Source organism: Papilio xuthus, unplaced genomic scaffold, assembly GCF_000836235.2.
Source record: "Papilio xuthus unplaced genomic scaffold, Pxut_1.1 DF827680.1, whole genome shotgun sequence".
NCBI classification, from domain to species: domain Eukaryota; kingdom Metazoa; phylum Arthropoda; class Insecta; order Lepidoptera; family Papilionidae; genus Papilio; species Papilio xuthus.
The window spans coordinates 1,749,960-1,771,557 of record NW_013530969.1 but is presented as its reverse complement, the minus strand read 5'-3'; the positions used below and the strand labels follow the sequence as shown (position 1 = coordinate 1,771,557).

At 39.0% G+C, this 21,598-nt stretch overlaps 3 protein-coding genes across 3 annotated transcripts; 2 read left to right on the top strand and 1 right to left on the bottom strand.

The window, feature by feature from the left end:
* Window positions 1-1,479: 1,479 nt before the first annotated feature.
* Window positions 1,480-7,541, bottom strand: Gclc (glutamate--cysteine ligase). Its single transcript, XM_013311584.1, has 11 exons — window positions 7,083-7,541; window positions 6,870-6,981; window positions 5,912-6,095; window positions 5,657-5,829; window positions 4,945-5,144; window positions 4,520-4,716; window positions 3,514-3,685; window positions 3,222-3,419; window positions 2,841-3,008; window positions 2,449-2,630; window positions 1,480-2,361 (listed from the first exon to the last, which is right to left on the bottom strand). The coding sequence occupies exons 1-11, from the start codon at window positions 7,332-7,334 to the stop codon at window positions 2,190-2,192; spliced, it is 2,010 nt and encodes a 669-aa protein (XP_013167038.1). The 5' UTR covers window positions 7,335-7,541; the 3' UTR covers window positions 1,480-2,189.
* A 288-nt stretch (window positions 7,542-7,829) lies between these two features.
* MED14 (mediator complex subunit 14) lies at window positions 7,830-16,142 on the top strand. The gene is made up of 24 exons (XM_013311585.1): window positions 7,830-8,123; window positions 8,200-8,427; window positions 8,664-8,868; window positions 8,957-9,089; window positions 9,200-9,434; window positions 9,613-9,826; window positions 9,928-10,145; window positions 10,250-10,409; window positions 10,543-10,683; window positions 10,858-10,981; window positions 11,107-11,249; window positions 11,498-11,738; window positions 11,885-12,022; window positions 12,159-12,363; window positions 12,611-12,770; window positions 12,964-13,104; window positions 13,194-13,287; window positions 13,415-13,512; window positions 13,647-13,878; window positions 13,989-14,218; window positions 14,355-14,516; window positions 14,597-14,875; window positions 14,972-15,102; window positions 15,286-16,142. Exons 1-24 carry the CDS (start codon window positions 7,987-7,989, stop codon window positions 15,404-15,406), a joined length of 4,170 nt encoding a protein of 1,389 aa, XP_013167039.1. The 5' UTR covers window positions 7,830-7,986; the 3' UTR covers window positions 15,407-16,142.
* A 999-nt stretch (window positions 16,143-17,141) lies between these two features.
* Window positions 17,142-21,504, top strand: LOC106116908 (uncharacterized). The gene is made up of 16 exons (XM_013310967.1): window positions 17,142-17,303; window positions 17,774-17,954; window positions 18,080-18,211; window positions 18,385-18,511; window positions 18,609-18,672; window positions 18,741-18,811; window positions 19,014-19,118; window positions 19,196-19,325; window positions 19,402-19,548; window positions 19,631-19,721; window positions 19,812-19,956; window positions 20,079-20,123; window positions 20,561-20,665; window positions 20,747-20,819; window positions 20,934-21,134; window positions 21,313-21,504. The coding sequence occupies exons 1-16, from the start codon at window positions 17,238-17,240 to the stop codon at window positions 21,502-21,504; spliced, it is 1,875 nt and encodes a 624-aa protein (XP_013166421.1). The 5' UTR covers window positions 17,142-17,237.
* Window positions 21,505-21,598: the final 94 nt, after the last annotated feature.

The window sequence follows — 21,598 nt, the reverse complement described above, 5'->3', positions numbered from 1 at the left end:
CTTCTTTACGCACCTACAAAACATTGGAATTGGATATTTGAAAATGAAACAAACGCGCATTTTGATAGACATCAAGACTTGCTAATTTAATTATTTTCGCTTTTCTTGTTCTTTCACAACCCTATTTTTCACTTGTCAATTTACCCATACACGTCTATAGCTTTCTCTTATTATATAGGAACTATTTGTGAATGTTTTGAATATTAATACTGCCGCAGTTCTTTAAAACATTTCTCACTATTTTTTTCTTGAGTAATTTAATTATATTTATGATTAGTAAGTATTTATATAACGAATTTTTATATTTTGTTAAGAAGATATAAAAAATAATTGTATGTGACGTACCAAATAAACATAGCAGAATGGAATAAGAAGATCCACTCCATAATTAAAATAATACGGGAAGAATACTAGATTGCAACGTACAAGGTCGCCCCTACAAATATGAAATTTCTAATAATTGTGTAATATGTTTAGGAAATAAGTCGACATAAGAGTTTATCATGAAATAAAAATAAGTATATGATGCTCCTATTCATAGTCGTGACAAAAAAGTTGCCTCTATAATTATTAGAGTATGTGTATAAATACTTAAATCTCTTGTAATGAGTGTATTGTGTGGTTTAAAACTGAATGTGGATGAATATTTAGCCAAAAAGAGGACAACCGAAGAAAGAATGGTTGGATGGTGCGCAAGAGAACATACGTAAGAACAGAGTGAATATTAGATATGACAACTAATAGAGATGCATGCTAGTGTCCTACTCTACACACTATGCCGACCATCTTAAGGGACAACGGCAGGTTGATGATGAGTGTATTCTGTGGTGACAAGAATTTACTATTTTTTTTTGGAAAATACGTAGAACTGAAATAAATTTATCTGCGTACAAGACAACATTTTTTAAACAGAAAACTAATTACAAAGGAATTATACGAGAATAATATTGATATATTTGAGATGTAAATTAAATTAACTAGTCTAAGGGTAGGGATAGGCGCCCACTACCGTTCTTTGCCGCGCGACTTAAAGTCGCAGCAGCCCGCTCTAGTGTCTTTATATTGCACTATGAAATAATGTTACTTGATCGCTTTTATTTATTAAAGTAGCTAGTTCATTGAGTTGAAAATGCTCGAAATCTTTAGACGACCATTACAGTTAATTTAGCAAAATAAAAATCTAATTAAAAATTTGCTATAATGAAATTACAAATAGGTTAGTTATTTTAGTCTCTCTTTCTCTCTTAGCCCATAGTATGCTTCAGCTCAAACAAGTCATGTTCAGTGTAGAAGTATTTAAAAATCAAAAGTAATTTTTTCATTAAAATTTTTCATACTCTACTTAACAGAAACTCTATACTCCATAAACAGATTAATAAATCCTTTAAAAATTGTAATATTCCAATAAAAAAAAACATAATAACAGTACAATGGCCAATAAATAGTAGATAAATATTTGAAATATTACAATCACTGGGCTAAGAAAATCAAAGAAATCATCATTAAATAACCTGAATGTTCTAAGAAGAGTAATAATAAATCAATCACAGTTTAATTTGTATATAATAAATGGATAAACTGATCGCTTGTAAGTTTGAATAGACACTTTGATAGAGGCTTAGCGGCCTCTTAGTGGTGTATCATAAAGTCGCAAAGCGATAATGCACAGAACAGTGAGTAGTATGCATGTTACTTTCCACAATAATGTTTTTCTAAGTATACTTGAAGTTTTAATTGATTTAAACCGATATAAATTTATAACATTTACCGCTGCAGCTTCCTGGACAGCGGCACTATCTATATAATTGTCGTGTATAAACTATTAAAGGCAACAATAAATGCTACGCGTGCACAATAACATGACACCCATATGGAATACGGCAAATCCTCTTTCATCGTCTAACTTTCTCCATTGTAACATTCCTTGTTTAACGATTATTAAACCAAATATTTCACGATATAAGCCAAAAGTAAGTAGTAACTAACGCGCGGCCTATGAAGGTAGTTTACAAATATAAAACGAGTATTTGATATTTTAGTATTCCATCAAATCGCATTACTTAACCTTTTTTGTACAACGTACATAACCCTGTAGTGACGTCATCGGACAGGCGTCATGTTATCGTGCACTGGTATGATGTAACAAGTACTTGTTGATTGGGCCGCAGTGGAAGGCACTAGGGCGCCCGCTAGGGGCAGTCCTTGCTCATCATTTTGCTGAACGCCTTGGGAATGTCTTCGTTGGTCTTGGAGACGTTGCTGGTGCCGAGCAGCGAGGGCGCGGGGATCTTACCCGTCTGGATGCCGTGCGCTGTCTTCAGTAGGTCGTAATTTATCTTCTCTGACACTACTGAGTCTTTGCTATAAGAAAATACGTTTTATTATTAACTTGAAAATATTGCGGGAAATTGTGAAGGAAATCAATGTTAGATGTTATGATGTAAGTACTTGTATTGCGGGTGCGAGGTGACGAAGTGACGCATCCAGGCGGCCATAGTGGCGATGTCTCCGTGCGCACGTCGCTGGATCAGCTTGAGGTACTGCTGCACGGAGCAGTGCGTGTCCGCGTCCACGTCCATGCCCGACAGATAAGACTCGATCAGCGGGATCAGCCCGGGGAATATGCCTTCCTGCTCACATATTTACAAGTATTAATTTACATAATATTCACACAACCACAAAATGACAAAAGGAAACTAATTTGTGTAAATTGTTAACCAGCTAACCCATCGAAAGTAGTTTTGAAATCGATGTTAACGTCTTTATAATTCTACTGTTTTTTATTCATTTTAAATGTGTAAACCGATAATTTAAATCATATCGAGAAGTGAGAATAATACCTTTCCATTAACAATTTCGTCAATAGACATCTCGGCGTACTGGTCGCTGGCGTCGGGCGCTTGCGGCGTGAGGCCGGGCGCTGCGGGCGCGCCCACGTCGCGGCGCCACCAGAACCGTTCCGACAGGCACGCCCCGCGCCGCTGCGCACGCTGCATGTTCTCGTCCACCTGCACCACGCTATTATCAAATATGTCGTCATATGCCCCCCATTTACTGAACATAAGGTTCGCAACCTTTTGTTTTGCGCAAAATGATTTTCCTAATGCTTCACTTCCTATACGACGTCATTAAATAAACTTTTTACATTCATTATTTCAGATCAAGCTGCAATTTAATACAATTCAACAGTTATATAAACGGCTGCACAAATAACTGTATACCTTGCTGATCGGCATGACGAAGTTGAGCCTATAGGAGAGTATGACGCGCGTGAGCAGCACCACGAAACAGACGTAGGCGGCATTTTCGAAGTCGGTGAGCTGCGCCTCGCACGGCCGGAACTCCACGCGCCACCCGATAGAGGAGTTGGGCGGCGGCGGCTTGAAGCGCATCGTTTGCCAGTTCGTCGACTGAATGTTCTGTATACACATAAATATAAATGATATACGTTCGACAAGTTTTAAAACTACGCACTACAAATTGTAGAACATCGCCCCTGTTCCGGTTCCTTACTTCAAAATGATCGGTGTCATTCTTGTCGTCCTGGTTGACTTTCTCAGAGAAGAGAGAGACGGTGTCGCGGATGAAGAGGTGTGCGACGTGCAGCGCCAGTGGATGGTCGATGCCTCCCTCACGCAGCCGCCGGTAGATCGCCGCGTCGTGCACTATCGGAATGTCGTTGTATCTGGAACGTTATGCTTCTTACAATTTTACGTATTTCTATATGCGTGTTCTAAACCAATTCGTTTCGTTCTAGAATGATGGAAACTAGTCGTCGCTCTAATCGTTCGGTTGTAGACTGATTAAGGAAAATAAAATGTGATTTAAAATATATTTAAAATGAATAAATATATTCAAAAGATCTTTAATTGGACTAAGACCACGCATCAAATTATAGCATAGATACTGTCGCTATAGTGCCGTATCGTTACATATATATATATATATATATATACATATGTGTATATCAATGATATATCGCGTAAATCTTCCAAGCATCTTCCGTGACTATAACTTCACGCTACTTGTACAAAGATAAGAGAACACGATTTCATTTGAACTGTAGTTTGTGATAAGTCACTATGATTGTGTATATTGTTTATTCATAGTAATTTGTTTCCTTTTAGTCATCCGGCCGCACAAACGTAGCGATGACGTCGTATTATCATTATTCGTTACAAAAAACACACTCGTTATTTATATCTTACAAATTGTTGAGCAAATTATCTCAATGACTAGGTAGTTTTAGTAGAATACAGGTCACGGATTTTGCATTGAAATCTAAAGGCACGTCAAGTATTTCTAAGATGTACTAGTAATTGTTATAGGCTGTCTTGTTTATTACACGCGAACTATGAAGTCTGATTTATTAAACAAAAATAAAACATTATGATATAAGTCTTATCCTACTTCGTGTTTGAATCTATTGATACTCGCTGTTTGTTTAGCAAACGAATATTAAAAAGAAAAGTTGGTTAATGCATTGAGGTGAAAAATATTAATTTAAAATTGTAGTTACTTCTCATGATCCGGTGATAGATAGGAATCAATGGAATCGTATCTGGACTTCTGTATACGGAACTTGTTGGTCTTGAGTGGTTCAATACCGCGCTCCTCGCGCGTGCGACAGTCCACCGAGGCCGAGATCACGTTCCAGCGACAGTCGACGTCGGTCAGGTAGCCGCGGTATATCGGTGACGCCGCGGACAGCGCCAGCTTTATTAAAGTTTTATAATTTATATTTTCTTTAAACTTTAAAGCTTAACAGGAGTCAATCACTATACGATTCAATAACCTTTTAAGAAACAATGGATTTCTATTTGTCGCATTAGCCTATATTCTGTCCTTAGTTAGTTAGGTTGAGAGACCAGGTTTTCGTTGCTCAGATCCGGGATAATAAACTATTTTAAAAAGTTACTTTTAAGACAAGCATTTATACTTTACCATGATAGGGCATAGCGGCGCAAGCTGATCGTACAATGTTCGTGCCTCGGTGATACAGCAAGCCTGGAATGTGAGCTGCAGACAGCAGCAGCCCATGCCGAAACCCATAGCGTCCATATACACACAGTCTGGTAAAGCTATCCCTGGCTCCAGGTCATGAGAGTTGTCCACTGGTATTTTCGTATTTAAATCTTTAAAGACTTAAAAGTAAAAGAATATTTGTTACATATATTTACACTGCGAGAATTTTGTTTTTAAACATTTAAAGATGCAAAGAATTTTATAATGCATTTTACTGTAAAATATTGAGCTTATTTTATATTTATTTTTTTATTGGTTGCATCTATAATGTATTTTTAGTGACCAAGGTGAATTTTTTGTTCGCATCTTCAGTGCAATTGTAGCAATGACGCTGCAGTCAATTTTCAACACAAAAAGTGCAAGATATTATAAACCAGCAAAAAATATTCAGTGATACTAGCTAAGTTATTTCATAGCGTAAATATTAAAAAAAAACATAATTCGTCTCAATTCATTGCTTGATTATGGATTGTAGTTTAATACATATTGATAGAAGTTTATAGCTGGGTTTTATCAAGCCTCCATTATGGTTTCCATCTTAATATGTACTGACAATATGGACAACTATTGCCCCTATAACTTAAGAAGTGCTGAGATTTGTTCCAGATATAACATTATTTTATTTACTTACTTGGTATGTTGATGGCTACTTTTTCCCCTCTCCGCTCTCTTATATTCGCTGTTAATGTTTTAAAACGAGGATGTCCCGGAAATATTGCTTCATCAGGGAAAAAATGTGACAGAGTTACTCCAGTCTTTGGGTTAGGAGTAAATGGTGGATTTGTAAAGTTTGGACAACCTAATCTAAAATAAACATAAGAGTAATTTAAAATAAGCTGTTACGAAATTTACAATTTATTAATAAAAATATAATTTCATTTAGAACCTTGGAAAATTTGTGATACTCATTATCACTTCTCCATTATTCAGCAGTGTACTGGCTTCAGCTCTACGATATTGCATATTAGCTTCTACAATATTAAAATGAGCCAATAAGCCACCATAAGGTTTCCCCGGTGTGCCTTCAATCATGTACGCTCCATACTCAGGACGCCACAATGATTTAACATCTAAAATTAGAACTTCATATAAATGTTTGTTTCTCAAATATGGTTAAGTGAGCAAAACCAATCTATAAATCATATCAAACAAAAGACTAATGTGTAATTGTTTAGTCAACAGGTAACATGAGATTTCCTCATTACTACTAAACTGGCAACAAATGGCTTTTATATTTCTTTTGTCTATTACATAATTTTTATGACCAGCAGTAAACCATCATAGACATTCATTCTACAGTTTTATAGAAAAAGTTCAGTAGATTGACATAAATGAATGATATAATAAGATGATAGAAAATATTACATAGCAAAACATAAGTCATTATAGTACCTACTTCATTTCTTATCTAATATTAATTAATTATAATCCATGGACTTTGAGTTGTTATTTTTAGGTGTAATGCATAAATATATTATGGGAATGAATAAATTCATTTAAGAATATATAGGTAAGCAGAGTAATAGTTAAAAAAAATAATCTAATCTATTCAGATCTGTAAGAAACTACTGGTTCTGGTTTTATGTAAGTTATAATAAAGCAATGAATGTTATATTACTCACAAATATTACACAATATAATTTTAAATGTAGTAAGATGTAGAAAATATGACTTAAACATTATGTTGTTTGTATAGTAAATTGTTTAATTGGAATGTCTTTACTAATACAATGAAAAAGGTGCAAGTACCATTTGTATATACAATTTACCAGTTCCACTTAAAAAAATTGGCATAATTCAATTGATACTTGTGAGAGTAAGTAAAAAGTAAATTAAATGATTACTCTGTGGATCTGCATGCTCCTTTTCTTGCAGTTTTGGTAACAGATCATCAGCTCTCAAACTCACAGTAGCACGCTCATTTTCATCATCAAATTTTACTATTATGTATTCAACCTGTAAATTTAATATTAATGTTACTTTATACTGTAAATTCTTAATAGAAAACACATCAAAAACATTTTTAATCAAGAGCATCAAGTTTTTATGAAACTAACCTCATCTCCCCATTTTAAGACATCTCCAGTCCGTTCTCGTAGTTTACTGTATAAGTTAATAAATTGTTCTATTCCGTGTTGACGCACGTGTTCTGCCAACGCCTTTGTTTCTTCCCATGAAAGAGGGCTACCTTCAGACAGCAAACCCATATTTACAACTCGAATTCGTTGAAAGCACTTCCTAGCTTTACACAAACTTTTGATGTTAGCAAAAACTAAATTTTTCCTTGAAAATGTAGAAAAAATGTTCATCTACTAACACCAGTAAGAAAAATATTAAACTAACACGAATTATAAAAAGTTAATACCCGAAAAAGGTATTTAGAAATAATTTTGATTTTATACGTAAAAGTTGCGAATCATTGATACACAAGTTAAATAATATTACTCAGGTTTTTTAACATACTTCAACACATAAACTCATGAATACTACTGAAGCAAATAGTTAAGATTTTTGAAGTTAAAGATTTTATGACAACAATCTACTGTCACAACAAATGTCACTTTGACAAAAGTCCACAATAAATGTCCAATTACAATTCTCAATGAATATCATATTTTTGGAGGAAAAAATTAAGAAGTTATTTTCACTCTTGAATACCTATATTATAATAAACATTGAATATATCGAATTTTTTTTTTACTAATATTACCTTGGCTCTTTTGACTTTTAAAAAAAGTTTTAAATTTAGGTTTACCAACAATGTCAATGTTAGCAACATTGACGCTGACATGAGAAAGTGACAGAGAGTGTGAGAGTGATGACATTTTGTTATTTTCGTGAAAATGTTATATTGTTTTAGTTTTGGTTAGCTTTTGAATTTTCATTAAAAATCAAATAAAATGGTATATTTAGTTTACGATTGAAGTATATATTTTACCAGAAGCTACTACACCCATCAAAATGGTGCCAGTAGCAATCGAAGGTTGCACCCAGGGTGCAGAAGGCGGTGGAGCCCGCGGAGGTTCTATTTCATTAGCCCTTTTGATTGACTTTATTGTACAGAGAACTTACGATGAGCTCACAGTGTTGGCTGAATTGTAAGTAATGATTGTGCAAATATATTAGTGCTTTAGCCAGTTATGTTGTAACTACGTATTATAATTATTATTTTAGATTGCCAAGAAAAACCGACATAGAACGCAAAATTGAAATCTATAAATTCAGTGCCCGTACAAGACAACTATTTGTACGGCTACTCGCACTAGTAAAATGGGCGAGCAGTGCAACTAAAGTGGATCGGTCAGCGCATATTATGGCCTTTTTAGACAAACAAGCTCTACTGTTCGTTGAAACTGCTGATGTGTTAGCACGTGTGGCTCGTGAAACTCTAGTTCATGCTAGGTAAGTTCAATTTTAGTTTACCTATGTGTCCATCACACCTTGTTTGAATGGGTATACAAATGAATCTGGATAAGCAAGAAACCTCTATATGTGAGCTATTATCCATTCCCAATGCATGAATTTCACGAGCAAGAAAATTGCGTATGGGTGAAACCTCTCCAAGTGAAGGGCTCTTGCTTATCCAGGTTTAACTGCATTAAGTTACTGGTTATTTAAGAAATATTTTAATATTTTAGGCTTCCAACATTTCATATGGCAGCAGCAGTGGAAGTACTTACATTAGGCACATATAGCCGACTTCCAGCTGTAATTCGTGAGAGATTGGTGCCACCACCATCATTAACTCCTGCTGAGAGACGCACCACATTACGTGCCTTAGCCCATGTTGTCCGTCAACGTCTTACTACAGCTTCATTGCCAACTGATGTTAGAAACTTAAAGGTATAACTTTAATAAATAATTATTAAACAAAAACTAGTTAATTTTATAGATGTTTTACATATTTTAATGCTATTTTTACTTCTTTTAGGTTGAAAATGGTAGAGCAACTTTTTCTGTTGGTCAAGAGTTTAGTGTGTCACTAACAGTAATGGGTGATGCACCTAACCTTCCTTGGCGCTTATTGGATATTGCTATTTTAATTCAAGACTATGAGACTGGAGGTATGTTGACTAAACATCTGACTAATGTTAAAATTCCAATTTAATTCGATATAATAAAGTCATTGTGTGTTATAATGCCAAAAGTGCTTAAAATTGAGAATTTGTTTCAGAGGGTAAACCATTGGTTCACACATCACAACTAGCTTGGTTGCGTGGAGTTGCACAGGCGCGACTGGCTGCTGCAGGTTTAAGTGGGGCTCTCACTGCTCTGCGCTACTTCTGCCGCTCGTTGTCCTTAGAGTTGCTCTATACACAAACATTACGATTGTGTCGTGACCGCCTGGCTAAACATTTGCAAGTTGACAAGTACATACCTGGCCAGAAGCTTCAAGTATCATATTGGAGGTAAATTTATTGCATAAAACTTAGCAATAGGCAACTTTTTAGCAGTATGACTAAAGCTAAAATTTGTCTATAATACAATAGTTCTTTGAGGAAATATTTATTTTTGAGTTGTAAGCAATATTTTAGTATTAGTGTATGTTATAAACATACGACTATATTAAGTTACATTGTATAACAGGGAGCTAGGCTGTGAACTGGGATACCGTGTGATAATTGGTGCGGAGGGGGAGTCGCTGTGCGTGTGGCACGTGCCGGCGCTGGCGGGTGGCGAGCGCGTGGCGGCCGCGCTCACCCCGCATGCGCCTTCTATGGAGCGTCTGCTCGCCCATACCGTACATGTGCGCTCACGACAGCGTCTCAATGATCTCAAAGTTCTGTTCAATGATTTAGGGGTGAGATGTCTACCTTTTTTTGCACAGTTCAATGTAACCTGTTTAATATTACTTTCCCATCTGAAAGATGATAGGTATTTACAGTATTTGCGTATGTGCAGGTTGAGTGCACAGTGAGCGGATGGCCGTGCGTGCTGGCGTGCAGTGTGGTGTGGCCTTGCCTGCGCGCCGAGCAGCTGCTGGTGTCAGTGGGCGCTCACGGCGGGCGTCTGCGCGCGCGCGTGCCCGCTTACCCCGCCACGCCGCGAATGCCCGAGCTCGCGGCCGCGCTCGCCGCCGCTAACCTGCCGCTTGTTAAATCATTGCTAACACAACTCAGGTCTCTAATAGAATGTTTTGGAATTTAATATTCGACTTTGGTACCTTATCATAACTTAGGTGACTTAGTACCGTGAATTCGGACTAACAGAATCTCTGTTCCAGATTCTGGCTAGTGGCCCGTCGATGTGAGAAAACTCTGCAACATTTGCCAGCCAGCGTTTGCGAACATCTGCCTTTCCTTCACGGGCCGGACCATCCCCTGAACAAGCTGTCTACTGATCGGCTCTACGTAACTTTACACCGCCACACTGATTATCTACTGGTTTGTTAAACTTAATTATTAAGAGCTTAGAAATTAGATATTTCTCTTAGTACATATCACTGTTTCTTTGGTTATAAGAGTGATCATTTATAATTTATTTATTTCTTCCTAAAATGAATCCTATGTTTGTTAGATAGTGGAAATGAAGGAGGTGGCGGCGGGCAGCACGGCGACGACCAGCAACTGCAGCAACAGCGGCAGCGCGAGCTCTGTGGCGCTCGCCTTCCACCTCGCAGGTGCGCGTCGCTGCACGCCTGACGAGTGCGAGGACGAGGTCAGTACATATTTACGACCACATATGAAACAACAAAAATACAGAAATCCCAAGCAATAAATAAAGTAACGAAAGTTTTCAATTATGGATATAATAAATATACTTGTTAAATATCTTTGTTCTTGTGTTCTTTTTCAAGAGTCTTTCGTCGTTGATAAATGTATTTTGATCCAGAGCGGTGCGACTACCAGCGCTAACGCGTCGCCCGCCTCGCGCGCCTTCCTCAAGCTGCACTCCCTCGTCGAACTCGATACATTCACACTCACGCACGGTCCATTCACACCACTCGATACTCCAGGTAACATTTTTTATAATAACTATACTATTATGAAATTTCTATTCTAGGTATTTGTAGGCTTAAAATCAGTGGTAAAAGTGTTCTGGTCAATATGAGAATATTTATATGTGTATACATATATATAGGTATGCAGGCCGGCAAGCGCAAGTTGTCTGCAGCCAACAGCCGAGCGGTGCGCGTGCGCCAGCCCGCCTACTACTTGCCCGAGCTCGCGCACGTCGTGGCTGCTGCCGACGAGCGCGTGCCTTTCGTTAACCTCGCACAGGAGGTATGATCATAAATTACATTATTAATTTAGGTAGCTCAATTTATTTGGTGGCTGACGTTGAGTGCGCGATGCGCAGTTTATCATCCCTGCATTCCTTCACGCCCCGCTACACCTGAGATTGTCTTCTGTGCAGCGACTCGTAAGACGTTCCAAGACGCCAAGATTTGAAATTATTAATGTAATAACATAATATATAGAGTTCATTTTATATGTATGTATTTACTAAGCATGTTATAATTTTGTACAAGTTGGCGGCGCGCGGCGTGACGCACGGCGGCGTGATGCCGGAGTGGAGCGGGTCTTCGCTGGGCATGCGGATAGTTGCGCTGCCACGGCCGGAGGAGGCGAGTGAGCGCGCCGCGGAGGCGCTGCGCATGCGCCTGCTCGCTGCCACCATACGCCTCACTACCAAAAACCATGCGCGCGTCTGGACCGCTGAGATCGTATTCCACGGATCACCCATCAGGACGCCCAATCCCAAAGAACAAGGTCTGTATTTTTACTATTATACCTTTTGCAACTTGTGCTACTATGAGATTTTAAATTTAATCTTGAGATGTATGAAAGTTTACTTAGTATATAGCTTGATATTGCCAATCGAGATCTCGATCGTGAAGACAATATTGTTGTATCAGGCGAGAGGCGGTGCGTGTACCTGCAGTACGAGTTGGGCACGGACGCGGGCCGCACGGCGGACGCGTTCCTCGCCGACTGGGCCGCCATCGTGCATTTACACACCCTACTTTATGACTTCATGCTAAGACCCGCACAAGGTAGCTAGCCATTAAAATACATAGTTATTTAATTCTATACATTTAAAGTATATAATATTCACACATCTGTTTCCTGAATTGTATTACAAAATATTGAATTTATATTATGAATATATAATTTTTTGTTGTTGTGAAGAGCGTGAGACACTGTGGCACGGCATCTGCATCCGGTCGTACACGTACCGGTCGCTGGTGCTGGGCTTCGGTGTGGCTCAGCGCGCGACCTGCGTGCTGCAGTGGGCGGCGGGCGCTGACCGCTACACCGTGGCCACGCCCGCGCACCAGCCCGCCGCCAACGCGCACCACCTGCTGCACCACCACCTCGACAACTACATCAATTGGTATAGTTATACACTAACTTTGTACATAGACTGACATGAGTCACTGTATTATACTATTTTATTGTTTTGCAACTAACTATTCTTAACTATGTTTATAATTATCAATAAATTAAATTAATAATTTTGGTATATAGGGTTTCGTGTACATTCATAACTTACCTGCTTGTGAGAACTAGTCACAGTTTTTAAACATGATTGGACCAATCAGAGGTTCGCGAGTTTAAAGTAAACAATTATAATTTGTAAGGCACAAGGACTTAATGTCGTTCGGCGTGGTGTTGCGCGAGACGTACGCGCCATTGCTGGCGCTGAGCCGGCTGCCCACACTGCCGCAGCTCGGCCTGCATCACGTGCGCACGCAGATGCCCACGCCCACATTCACGCTGCTCGCCCATTCCTGGAGAAAGGTAACAACAATATCAGCATTGAAGTCTGATTCAAATAAATGAATGGTTGCGTCTTTTTTTTTGATGATCCGATATTTAGTAAAGTTATAACTAAATATGTATCTGATGTCTTTCACAACTATTCTAAAGAGGTACAACTATTCTATAGAAATACGTAATATTTTATTTCTAGATGTTATCATTGTGTTGGCAGATCCGTATAATCTACGCGGGCGCGTACTCCCTAGAGGTAGGCATCCGCGGCGGCAACATGGTCACCATCAGAGACGGTTCTTACTCCAAGTTCGACCGCGCCACCGTTGTTGATGAGTTTGCACCTGCTCTAGGTCTTAAGGTATTCTTAATAAATTATTTAATTTTATTTAAAATAATATTTTTCATTTTTTTTTAAATATTAAATGACTAAAATAATTTGTTTGTCAGACTTTCTTGTCTAGATATGTAGATGACAACATCAGCGCAAGACTGTTGGCGGAAGAAGAGAATCCCCCCTCACCCATGTCTCCAATGCCTCCAGGTAATTAAATATTCTTTATAGGTTAAAAACTACGAACGTTGCATTTATAGTTATGAAGTAAATTTGTATTCAATGGATTTTTACAAGAGACAGTATGTTTAAGTATGAGCTATAAACGTATGCCTAGGTGGTCTACGATTCCCCGCTCCGTTGACGCCGCCGCAGCCGCATACGCCACACTCTGCACCCGTAACGCCCCACCCCGCCTCGCCCGCACAGCACCAGGTAAGTGCTCATTTCACGAAGTACATAACACTTGTATTAATGAACCTTCTAATGAATATTTTTGTTAAAAATTGGTGCAGGCAATATTTATTTAATTCTATTAGTATTCAGTTTGTACTCTTCATTTGTAACAGATGGGGGGTGGTTCGTTCAACCTGACGTCTCCGCCGGGCGGTGGTACAGGCGGGTCCGGTGCGGGGGTGTCGGCGTCGCCTGCGTCCCCGCTCGCGCCCTCACCACTCGCGCCCGCCGCCTCCCCGCACCCGCCCCCGACCTCCCCGTACACGCCATGGCTCGGCTCGCCCTCACTGCCGCGCCCCTCGCCGGGGCACCATCCCTCGCCGCGGCACCATCTCGATCATAAAGGTATTTTTTTTATTTAAACAATCATTTACATGTATTTTGTAACATATTTTATATGAGGCTGAATTTTGAAATGAACTTCCGTAGATGTAATGGTATTCCTTTGTTTGCAGGGCCGCAAGTGAGCTCGTCTACAACGAGCGGGTGCCGCGTAGGCGGGATGCGGGGCGGCGCGGGGGGTGCGGCGGCACCGTTGACCGTGGCCAAGCTGGAACTGCTGTGCACACCCAGCGAGCCACCGCCCGGCGCGCCGCCTGGCCCACCACTCGCGCCACTACAGCGCTTCCTCGCCTGCGTCTACCTCAAGCGCACGCTGCCACGCTTTATTCAGCAAGAGGAGTTTGTGAGTTCACTTGTCCATTCGCTAAAATATCAAAAAATAAACTGCACAAATTTAAGTGATTTGCGCAGATAAACAAGATCATAAGAAGATAATTAAATGGAATATTGATTGAATTTATAATGATCGTATGGTACAGTTAACGCTGGTATGCATGGAGGCGACGAGCGTAACTTTCCGGTGCGAGAGCGCGGGGCTGTCGGCGCGCGTGGCGCTGCACCCGCAGCACATGCAGTCGCTGCACCTGCAGCTCTCCGTGCTGCCCGAACACAAAGAGATACTGTCGCCCGATGACCTGCAGGTATTTATTTATGTACCTTGAACTATCTAATAATATTTAGTAGCCCGGATAATTTCAGTAATAGAAAATGTATGACCTAGGTGATGGAGAAGTTTTTCGAAACGCGCGTGGCGATTCCGCCGTACCGGTCGAGCGCGCTGCACGGGTGGGCGCGAGCGTTCGGTGCGCCGCCGGTGGCGTTGCCCTCGCTGGCGGCGCTGATGCGAGCTGATCTGTCTCCCGCAGCGCTCGCCGCCTCCACACCCGCGCCTCCACTCTGGCAGCTGCAGTGGGCGCTGCGCATCCCGCCCGCCGCGCCCCAAATTGTACCCGCCGGACACCCCGCTGTACTCAATGCCAAAAATAAAATACTGTTCTTTGTAAGTTTACTTAAAAAGTATAAATTACAAATGAACACCAGTTTGCAACTGGAAACAATAACATCAGGAGAGTCACTCATGATGTACGTGTTGCAGATCTGCCTGACGCGCGGCGACACGCAGCTGGTGCTGCCGTTAGTGTACGACTCGCAGAACAACAGCACACAACTCGCCGACAAGCGCGACGCTCAGCCTCACCTCCTCGCCGTCAACCTCCACCTGAAGCGGTAAGCTCACCCGCTCTGCGCACTCTATTATATTTACTAACTGACGGATTTTTATGCCGATAGACTTTTAATAACCTTTACTCGATATTAATTTCTAAGTATTTAGTCTTATTCGTGTTATCTTTGTTTATACAAAGGTGTCACCCACTGATTATTTCATATATACGTTATCCCTTATTGTAGGTTCAGCGAGTTCAATCAGCCGCACTCAGAGTGCACACTGTGGCCGGCGGTGCGCGACCTGCTGACCAACTTCACGTTGCCTCAGGAGGCGCCGCCCGCCACCGCGCAGCCGCCGCCCTAGCTGCACCACTCCCCGCACCACGCGCATCGCATGCACTTGTAACCGCCTATAGGACATGATTGAACCATTAGTTGGATGTCTGATACGCGTGCTGTTGGAACTAGGAAGATATGGACATTGCTGGAACCATACGTGGCATGTTGCCTGTAATGTGTTTCAAATAATACTTACGTTACAAATGGACGGGGTTATTTATAAGATGAGCCCTGCGCTCCTGCTGAATTTAAGTGTAATATGGTCTTGTAAAGGGCCTCGAATATATTGTTTATATATTTGTGATTGATGTTGATCACAGTCATACGTAAAGTGGTTGAAATGTTGCCGATAGAAATAAAATGTTAAACCGAGATAACTTGAATGTAATACAATTAATGTTGTATAAAATCCATCTTGGATTTGCTAAGATATTAATTTTTACTGAATAAGGCACATTGTTTACAAAAACACTGAAAAATGTAAATACCGTGTAAATTTATAATTTGTCAAAAAAAATATGTCTGATATTTGTAGGATGGTATTTTAGATGTAATAAATATTCTGTCCGCAGTCCTTAATAAGCAGACCCTTAATTTAGGTATCTCATACAAAACCGCCACTAAGGGGATGCCTCTGTGACCATTAATGTACTTTGAATACGGCAGTTTGTAATATAAGGGATAAGAGACAGAGTAATATTCTCAATTTAAATATTAAGATGAAAATCTTGTTTGTAATAAACTATCTAAAAATTTATTGTCATCCCTATGTTAACAAAAAATTAATAATTGTATTTGAATAAGATTTTGTTTATTTAATTACAAAAATAGTTTTAAAACAATGAAATCTTGTAAATGTAGATGCGATCTCGGAATATACTACTTGAGTAAAAGAATACTTGAATTTTTTTAAGTTTTTTACCGAATAACAAGGATCGTGGATTTTGTTTTTGGTAAATATAGTATGTAATGTAATATTTATAGTCCCAAAAGAATCTTAAGACAGTCGAAAAATATGTGAACTATATCATCTTGACAGCGATATATTTTGAGCAATAAGGGAGCCTCAGCTGCTGCTGGTTTATTGCTGCTATTTTTATAATTTCGAAATCCATTAAAATATCACGTTTGGACGTATGAATTTAAATAGTAAGGAGTTACTACGAGAGCTCAACAACGCAACCAGAATTGCTTCGTGTTGTATCATGGACTATTTTCGAAAGAATTTAGGAAATTGCTCATTGGTAACCGTCACAACTTTTAGGAGCTCTCCTGTAAATGTCAAAAAACTGTCTTAAGATCCTTGTGGGACTGAACATGTAAAATTGCATTTAATATTTTTTACCGCAAGTAAATAAAAAAAAAACAGTAATTGCAGTGTCCACAATAAAGTTTTGTTATTCAACATTGTTAATAAGAAAGAAGTCTAGAATAAATTAAGTATAAAAGTATTTGAAACTATTGTTTTATTTCTTATTTTTTATATTACACACTCCAGACAGTCTTGACAAGGACTGCAGAGATTGGGCACTCGTACCGAGAAATAATGTCCCAATGTTTATAATAATCCTATTATAAACCGATGTCTCTTTCGATCCTCACTTGCGATTCGATTGTACATACAGTAAAAAAGGCGAACAGAAATAACTCTATTATTTATTTAAAATCCTGCATAGAGATTTTACAACCGGCATTTGACACAACACGTAAATCTGTATATTTTTTCCCAATGTCAAATTTGATTGATTGATTGACGTTCGCCATCGAGATCATAACAAACGATTTAGAAATATTGCTGTTAAATTTTTAGCACAATGCTAATACACGTATGATTTTAGTGTTAAGTACGTATACTAATGTCGACTTTACCTCGAAATGCCGACTCTTTGGAAACAATCCTTCATTTTCAAAACAGAGATGTGGTAAGAATAAATATAAGACATTAGGAAACATGCAAAGTAGTTAAGATTGAATGGTCATTACTTATAAGCGTGAATAAAAATTAAAACGATAATGATCAATGTCCATTATAATCCTATAATATATTTACTGCCTCACCACTGTATATGTATACCACTGTCTTCGCATTGCTGAATTAAATACTGTAACAGGAACTATATTTTGGCAAGTCCTAAGTCCCAGAATACCATAAAAATCTCATAAACTATCGTTTGACATCCTAGTTGCTCATTCTAAGTTGCTAGTTAAGCAGATTCATTTCAGTTTTTTTAGCTTTATCACCCTTTTCTTATAAACAAAGAGTGAGAAGGAATTTCCTCGATGAGGGGACGCATAGGAGATGGGAATATCCTCTGCGACTCAAAAAAAAGATTTCATTATAGTATTTACAATGTCCAGTACTTAAGTAACCAAAATGTGTTTAATGGTACAGCAAAGTCAATGGTCGGTGGTGTGGTCAACCGCGCATATCCCGGGCATGGACAACGCGGCAGGCGGCGCAGCTCGGCGGCCGGCATTGGGCCGGCGGCGGCTGCGCGTCGGAGCGCTCACGCTCGGCGCCTGCCTCGCCATGCACTGCCGCATCGCAGCAGCCGCGCTAACCGGCGGATTTTGTATGTTTACTTTTATAGCGTTGATTCATAACTCTCTATCATTTAAGTTTTTAACTAATTGTGGGTTTTGTACAAATTACGAAGTTTTACCTAATTCGATAAATTCATAGTTGTATGTTACTTAGTTGTTTTCATGTTCTTCCTGATCCTGGCGGTGGCGTTGCTAGCTAACCCACTGCGTCATTTCGAGGTGTACCTCGGCCAGTGGAGCATCAGCGGTCCCGGACGGGCTTTCCGTATCATACCCATGTTGGATGGTAATCAGTTGTTTGTTTTCTCTCTTGATCGCAAGTTAGATATTTTCATGATAGAATTTCTTACTTTAATTTAGTTATTATTGTCTTTACACTCTAACATCTAGAATTAGTATAAATACTACAAAGTTTCAAAGTACCGAGTGTTGTAACATTGGTAAATTTTATACTGGCAGGAATTGGTATGGCGATATGTATAAACGCAATCTTGAGAGCGATCATTTGCTGTACCATAGCTGCTATTGCAGCCAAGTACGTTGTGCACGCCGCTAGCGACGACCGGTTGCCTTACACATATTGCAGGTACATTTAGATTCTGTGAAAAACTACATTTTAGTGTCGGTAAAATACTGTAAACTACAAAAATAAAATTTTGTTGAGATTATTAATATTTTTACAGAGATTTTGATTTGCATCCATATGAACCTATTCTTAAAAATCGGAGAGTTAATATGTACAATAAGGTATACTACACATTTCTTGTTTTTTTTATTTATAAAATCAACGTAACTGAAGTAAGATCTAATTTTAGGTTAGACCTGAACCTGAATTTTCCACGGTTGGTTTTCATGAACGAGCTTGGAGGAACTTTTCATACAGAAGGTAAATAAGTAGAGCCGATAACCGTAATTTTATTTGTAGGCAATTCTAAAAGTGCCATTTCATAGCCAAGAAGAGATTAAGAAACTTTAGGACGAGAGGAACTTTATGATAATCGTCTTGGCGCCTGCAAAACTACGACAACATCAACGGTCGGTAGTAAAATATAATAATAAGATAAGATAAATTAGTAATCTCTTTTTAGCGAGAGGATGACAAAAAGACAATCAGATTCTATACCATCATGCAGAGAAACGTACAGTGAAGGCTATCCGGCCTTGTCTACCACGCCGGCATATAACTTCTTCTAGTAAGTACAAATACCACGCTTTGCTTTGATAAAACATCGACATTTTTAATTTCCTTAGACTTTTTATATAATTGCAGCATAGAAGTGCTATCATGGAAACCTGATTATAGCTACGAATTATTGAACACACCTCTAGTACCCTATATAATATTTTGTTGGGTTGCTCTTTGGGGTCTGATGGTTATTGAGCATTTCACATTTAAAAGAGTAAGTGGATACATATTCTTATCATCAAATAATTTTTTAGTCATGGATTTTTATTATTTAAGACATTGAAATGCAGATGGTTTGGAACAACATGCGCTTGTGGTTAATAGCTGTACCTTGGACTTGGGTCATACTTTTAGTTGTTCTGGCAATAACAAAAACGATTTTCGAGAACAAACCTTTTCGAAGATACTTTCGGACTGGCGCTATGGAAACAATTGTTGTAAGTTAAATATATTTTTCGGCTCATAATATACAACTCTTTTAGTAGTAGATGTTAAAAGTATAATTAATAATATTTTTAGGTTATAACAGATGCTTTGGAATGTGCCCTCTACATACATTCTGCAAGTACCGGCACTGAACTTATTCATGGCAAAGGATTGAATCATTATGGTACTGCATCCCAATTTTAATTTTTTAGTTATGAACTTCGTCAGAAGTTCGTAACACTGGTGTGTACATACGTAACCTTTTTGTTTGCAGCATCTGGACACATAGACGCTCGCCTGAACAGCGAAAACGTATGGCACTCAAGCCTGCTGCTGGTGCTGACGGGGCTGCACACAGGCGCCGCGGCTCTGTGCGCGTTCGATGACTGCTACAATCCGAACGCACAGGTCTCCAACATGTATGACAGTGAGAACTCTAACTTGTAGCAATTCATGTGTCAATGAATATACGAAATAATTTTCTTGCGTCCCTGATAATTACGATATCTTCCAATTTTATGTAAAAAGTCTGGTGTTTTAGGTACCCTGTGGATAATACCATTGTATTCGAAATGTACACTTGTCGGTAATTACACTCATCTTTTGTAAGTATACACATATAAATATATTTTCTCTTTTAATGAAAAAGGTAGTTCCAATCAGCCAAATCGTATTTTAACTAGTACGAACCATCTCTATGAAACTGATTCTTTATTTCGTTTGTTTGCTCCGGGACAATTCATACTACACACTTAGGTACAGTTCTGTGTTCTTGCATGAAATTAAATAGTTTATCAAATAATGTTGTTATCTGCGATTAATGCAGTTATTGAATAAAGCGGTAATAGGTGCTTCTAGATCTAGCCTAGTTTCAAACATAACGTATGAGCTATTTCACATTTGTGCTTTCTTTATGATGTACGAGAACGCCGCTGTGGTATTGTATTTTTATACAAGAGTGAAACAGATTATCCATATATGTGTTGTTGTTTTTTGAAAAGTAATATTTTCGTCTATTTTAAGGGCGTCCGTACTGTTTGGCGGTTTAATGTTTTCTTACATGACGGTGGCGTTTGTATTGTTGAAGACGGCACTTCACACGATCTTTGAATATAAAGTGAAATTAGTGTAAGCGTATATATTGTTTGTCCGTATGTCTTCCCTTCCTTTAATTAAGGTCTCTTTAAGTGAATACCTTCTAACTTTTAGATTCAAAGAGCAAATCGTGGTGTCATGCTTGATGTTATCGTGTATGGCAATTAGTTTGATCTTCGCAACAAATGTAAGTTTTCCATATTCTCACATTGTAGCTAATTGCGTTTTTGTTGCTACTAAAATATTACAAAAACGTTTATTAGAATAATAAACGTTGAATTAGATATGACATGTTTCGCAGGGCGGTCTCGGGTTGTTAGAGAGCGTAGACATGGTGATGTCGGAGGTGTCAACGGCGTACGTGTGCCTGCTGGAGCTGGCGGGGCTGCTGTACGTGTACCGCGGACAGGACTTCATCTCCGACATGAACGTCGCCACCGAGGAAAACGCCTGCTCCACGAGGATCGGCACGCAGTGGCAGATTATACCGATAATTACGCTGGTATAGCAGCACAACAATTCCATGATTTCCATCGGTATTCGAACATACCTTTCTCGCATCTTCTTGACTGATACATCTATTATAGTTCTAGTAGTTTATTACTACTAGTATGAGAAATAAGGATAAAACAGTGATAAATATATATGAACCAAAAATAATTATGTTGAATTTTTTTCAGATTGTGATAATACTGAAGTTGACGCAGCTGAAGCACAGCGAGATGCCGCGGCGCGCGCTGTACGCCGCTCTGGTGCCGCTCGCGGCCGTCGTGCTGGCGGTGCCGCTGCGCGCCTGCTACAACGCGTGCATCTTTGTGCGACTCACATTGCAGCGAAATAAAACTAACAGTAGTAACACAAATACTAAATAATTTTATATTTTAATTTATAAAATATAAAAAAAGGAAATCATGTTTTTCATTTTTATCAGATCTCATCACGATCACATCTATATATAGTTGTATT